General features: G+C 38.4%; 1 protein-coding gene across 1 annotated transcript in view; it reads right to left on the bottom strand.

The window, feature by feature from the left end:
* The window catches only part of Ralgapb (Ral GTPase activating protein non-catalytic beta subunit), a 153,112-nt gene that overhangs the window by 111,467 nt on the left and 36,534 nt on the right, over positions 1-5,111 (bottom strand). The window contains exon 3 of the mRNA XM_012514666.2: positions 3,457-3,659. Within this exon, the coding sequence (XP_012370120.1) occupies positions 3,457-3,659 (203 nt within the window). The remainder of the gene's footprint in view (positions 1-3,456; positions 3,660-5,111) is intronic.

Here is a 5,111-nt window from a genome sequence, read left to right as displayed (position 1 = left end):
ATGGTTCACTCTTCACTTAATTAGGAAAAAAATTTAAACAGTAGGCAAGAGAAAATTATACCCACTCTGATTTAATTTCTAGCAAACTAGCAAAGATAGTTCCCCTGAATCAATTTATACAAAAGCAACTAGTTAAGGAAATCAGATGACAATTTCACAAACACTTAGCATCAAAAAGGTAAGGTCTAATAACAGATTAGATCATAACTCCTAATATTTAGCATTGAAAATATTCAGCTAGCCAGGCATAATGGTACATGCTTGTAATCTCAACACTTGGAACCTGAGGTAGGATGATCACAATTTCAAACCCAGGGTGGATGACTTAATGAGGCTCTGCCTCAAAAAAGTTTTTTAAAAGGGGTAGAAGGCTGGAGACATAGTTCAGAGGAAAGGTCCTGGGTTTAACCCTGAGCAAAGAAAAGAAAAAAGAAATCAGCTAATCTCTACATACCATCACTGGCCAAAAGCACTCTAACTCGGTACCCTTTCAAAATTGATTTTCGGAGCTGGAGAGATGGCTCAGTGGTCTAAAGCACCTACTTAGAACAAGCTTAACAAAGCATCAGGGACCGCAGTTCAATCCCCCAGCACCACATGCCAGCCAGCCCCGCCCCCTGGTGGGCTGAGCTGGCCACACACACCACACACTCTCTCTCTCTCTCTCAAATAAATAAAAAAAAATTTAAAAAAAATTGATTTTCATGCATACATACTTCTGGGGAAAAAAGAGCTAATCAAACAGCAAAACAATTTATAAAGTAGTTATGTTTCTTAAAAGAAAAAAAATAATAAATCTGGGCATGAGACTGTGACAGGAGGATAGCAAGTCAAAGCCCAGCCTGGCCAACTTAGTGACCCTTGTCTCCAAAAGAAGGGAGGAGTAACTGGGGGTGTATTTAGAGATCCTTGGGCTCAAACCCCAGTAATACAAAAGAATGATACATAAGAGTGACACAAGCTCAGAGAAGGTATGGTCAACATGGACCTACGTGGTCAAGTAGGACTTCATACAGGCAGAATTTGCAATGAATCAATAAAAGTGAGCTGTGGACATCTAAACAATGGAGAGAAGCAGAAAACAAAGGGGCAGACAATGATGGGAAAGGGGCCAGGGAAATGGCTCGGTAGAATAAGCACTTGCCTGGCAAGCACAAGGACCTGAGTTCAAAACCCTGGTTCCACCAAAAAAAAAAAAAAAAATGGGAAAGATCTCTAATAAGTCATACAGAATGTTTAGACTATGAGTTTGACTAAAGAACAATTAGCAGCAACTAATTTGGTTAGGAGCCAGATTTCACCTGGCATTTTGTATGAGCAAAGGAGTTTTTAGCTGATCCTACAGACTAGAACTGTTTTTTTTTTAATTTTATTTATTTGTGTGTGTGTGTGTGTGTGCGAGGCCAGCTCAGCCGACCAGAGGGCGGGGCTGGCTGGCATGTGGTGCTGGGGGATCGAACCACGGTCCCTGTGCTTTGCTAAGCTTGTTCTAAGTAGGCGCTTTAGACCACTGAGTCATCTCACCAGCCCCAGACTAGAACTCTTAATGGAGACTTTGCTTCTTTAATTTGACTTTCCCAAAGCAAACGTCCTTCTAAAGTTAATTGAGGCCAGCCTTGGCTACAATGTGAGTTCAAGGCCAGCCTGAACTGCATAGTGATACCCTCTCTCAAAAAGATTTAAAAAAAAAAAAAAAAAGAAAGCCAGAAATTTAAGGACCTGATTCAAAGTCCTTAGCCACTTGATAGATGAAAAGCTCTAATCAGAACTTTTTCAAAAAGAGAAAAGGCCATCTACTTTTTTTTCACAGCCCTAATTCACAGCTAAAAAAATAGATCTTCATGAACAAACAGGAAACTAATGCTTTTTTCTCCATTCTTATCTATAGTCTCCAATTTTTTTATTTACTTATTTGGTTGGTTTTGAGGTTTTGAGACAGGACAACACTTCTGGCTATGTAGTTCAGACTGGCCTTGAACTCACTATGTACCCTAGATTGGCCTCAAATTCACAGTAATCCTCCTGCCTCAGCTTCCCTAGTGCTCGCATTACAGGTATACACTACCACGCCTGGCCCCAAAATTTATTATAAGGATATATTATTCTTTGGGAGGGGTGGTATTGGAGGTGATAGGGCCCTGTGCATGCTAAGTAAACATTCTACCATTGGGCTTCATCCCCACCACAGGATATTTTTTCAAAATCAGAACGAATGTTTTTTGGTACAAGTAAGGCAAATATCCAACATTGTAATACTTAAGGCTTTTACTTCAGAAGATGGGAATAAAATCAGAAACAAATTCTCAAGAGTGGTATTTTGGTCTAGGGGCTGGTGAGATAGCTCAGAGGACTTAAGTGCCCGCTTAGGCAAGTGCTGGGATCAGGGTTCAATTCCCAGCACCACATGCTGTGCAGGCCCCGCCCCTAGGTGCGATGAGCTGGCCAGAGAGATAAGGCATGCCTGTAATCCCAGTGCTGGGGAGTCCAAGCTACATAGTAAGACCCTGTATATAAAATTAATATATATATATACCTATATATATTGGTCTACCATAAATTTCCTTATGAGGAATTCAAGTTTTTCCCCCTTCTGTGTTTATATGTATGTGTACGTGTGTGCATGTGGTACTGGGGTTTGAACCTAGGACCTTTATACTGAGCTACATCTCAGCCCTTTTATATTTTAATTTCAAGACAAAATCATGCTCTGTTGGGCCGGGGAGATGGCTCAGTGGAATAAATGCTTCCCTGGTAAGTGCAAGGGCCTGAGTTCAATCCCTGATTCTGCCAAAAAAAAAAAAAAAAAAAAAAGACCAAAGAAAAAGATCATGCTATGATGCTAGTTTGGACTCAAACTTGTAATCCTTCTGCTTCAGGATTACAGGCTTACACCAATGTGTCTGGTTTAAATTTTCTAATCTCTGTGGCATCATTCTATCATAGAAAAGATTCATCTTAAAAGTAAAAGGCTTAGGTGGCTTTACCTAAAGTGAAAACAAGAATTATGATGAGGAAAAGTACGTTTTTTTTAAGCAAAAAGGAAAGATATCATAGTTTTACTATCTAACAGCTGTAAGATTTTGGAAACAAAACCATTCACTCATTCATTCATTGGTCTTTTTGAGACAGGATCTTGCTATGTGGTTCAGGCTGGCCTTGAGCTCACTTTGTAGCCCAAGCTGGTCTTGAACTTACAATATTCCTCCTGAGTGCTGGGATTACAGGTATGCGCCACCACACCCAGCTCAAAACCCTTTAAAATGAACACACTTTTATTAAAAAGGCTTGGAAAATATTACACAAGCCCATCTCTCGCACTCATATTAACACACTATTAACTGAATAATGAAGACTGTTCAAAGGACTGGAAATGATGCCAGCACCTACATATAATAAAGTAACATATATAAAAATTTTATTATGATCCTAGTAATAGGCTACACAGGTATAATTTACCTTGGTACAAAAAGATTCTGCAAGTGTTTTAGTATACTTTGAACATAAAGATTAGGTTCTTTAATAACTGGCAATGGGATAGAATCTTTCGGCAACACTAAAGCCATAATCCAGTCTGTATATACATCAACACAATATTTTACAGTTTCTCCATCCAAAGGAAGGGTCAGTCCATAGCAAATTACTTCCATTGTCCATTTTACCTAAAAAAGAAAATCCATATGAAATTATTATATATTCTCATTTAAATCTCAGTAGACTGATTTAAAATGTCAAGATCTTTTATTGCCAAAAACTTCTAAACTAAAAGTACAATCATCTCAAAATATATATCAGGTTTACTCACAGGACACTCTTTTCATGTATCAGGTTTATGTGTATTTCCCAAGCAAAAGATTACAGAAAAAAATAAAATACTCTTTTTGTACCAGAGATTGAACTCAGAATCTTGTACTTGACAGGCCACTGAGCTATATCCCTGGCCCAAATTACCTATTTTGCAAATTAAGATTTTTTGTTTTCATACTTGAATCTTGAATCCTGTTTTTTTGTTGTTGTTTTTTGGCAGAACCAGGGATCTAACTCAGGTCCTTGAGCTTGCCAGAGAAGTGCTTATTCTACTGAACTATCTCCCCAGCCCCTATTTTCATACTTTAGACACCATTATCACCCACTCTGAAATAAAAGGTCATTGCAATTTTTCATAGATATTAGGGGTTCAAAACTAGAAAAACGCAGATCTTTCTCCATCTCATCTTCATGCAGGAATGTATATCTCTTAAGACACCACATATACAAATTCAATTACATTTCATCTCCAAATTATACAATAGGAATAAATGTCAGAAAGGAACATTAGTTGTTCAATTTTTTTTTTTTTTTGGTACTAGGAAGCAAACTCAGGACACAGCAGGCACTGTGCCCCTAACTACATCCCAGTCCTTCAATTCTTATTATTTTACAACCATTTTCCCTGCCAAAGAAAATATTACCTAATGGGATAGGAGGGAATACACACAGGTGAGATGGGGCCAAAGTTGAGTAACATCTTAACAAGGCACTTAACAGTACTAAACAATTTCCAGACTCTTAAACCTCCTGAATCACCTACTCAAGTCAAAGAGAAACTGAAACTAAGACACTGCTGAACTACTATGTGAAATCATAAGAGTGGACAAGGTGGGGCCGGGAAGATGGCTGAGTAGAATAAGTGCTTCCCTGGCAAGCACAAGGGCCTGAGTTCAATCCCTGGTTCACCCCCCCCCCAAAAAAAAAAAAAAAAGAGTGGACAAGGTGCTATGAAAAAGGAAAAACACCCCACTTTCAAAAAGAAAATGAAACTATATTCTGCTTACTGGTGATGGAAAAGTTTAAGTGAATGTCAGACAAAACTTTAAGATAAACAACTAAGTAAAGTCAATGAATATATAAAAGTGAAGTACAAATCCATTCTACTCAGCCTGCTCTAAAAGATCAAGTCATGCTAGACCCTGGCAAGCACAAGGGCCTGAGTTCCATCCCCGCTTCCAAAAAAAAAAAACTCACGTGAGACTCTAAGCTAGCCTCCGTTTATACAGAAGAAAACTGAAGCTTAGCAAATTTTTTTTTAATTTTATTTATTTATGTGTGTGTGTGTGTGTGTGTGTGTGTGTGTG

This window comes from Octodon degus, unplaced genomic scaffold (genome assembly GCF_000260255.1).
Source record: "Octodon degus isolate 3935 unplaced genomic scaffold, OctDeg1.0 scaffold00037, whole genome shotgun sequence".
Taxonomy (NCBI): Eukaryota; Metazoa; Chordata; class Mammalia; order Rodentia; family Octodontidae; genus Octodon; species Octodon degus.
The sequence above is the reverse complement of the archived record's forward strand: the minus strand, read 5'-3'. Positions and strand labels throughout refer to the sequence as shown.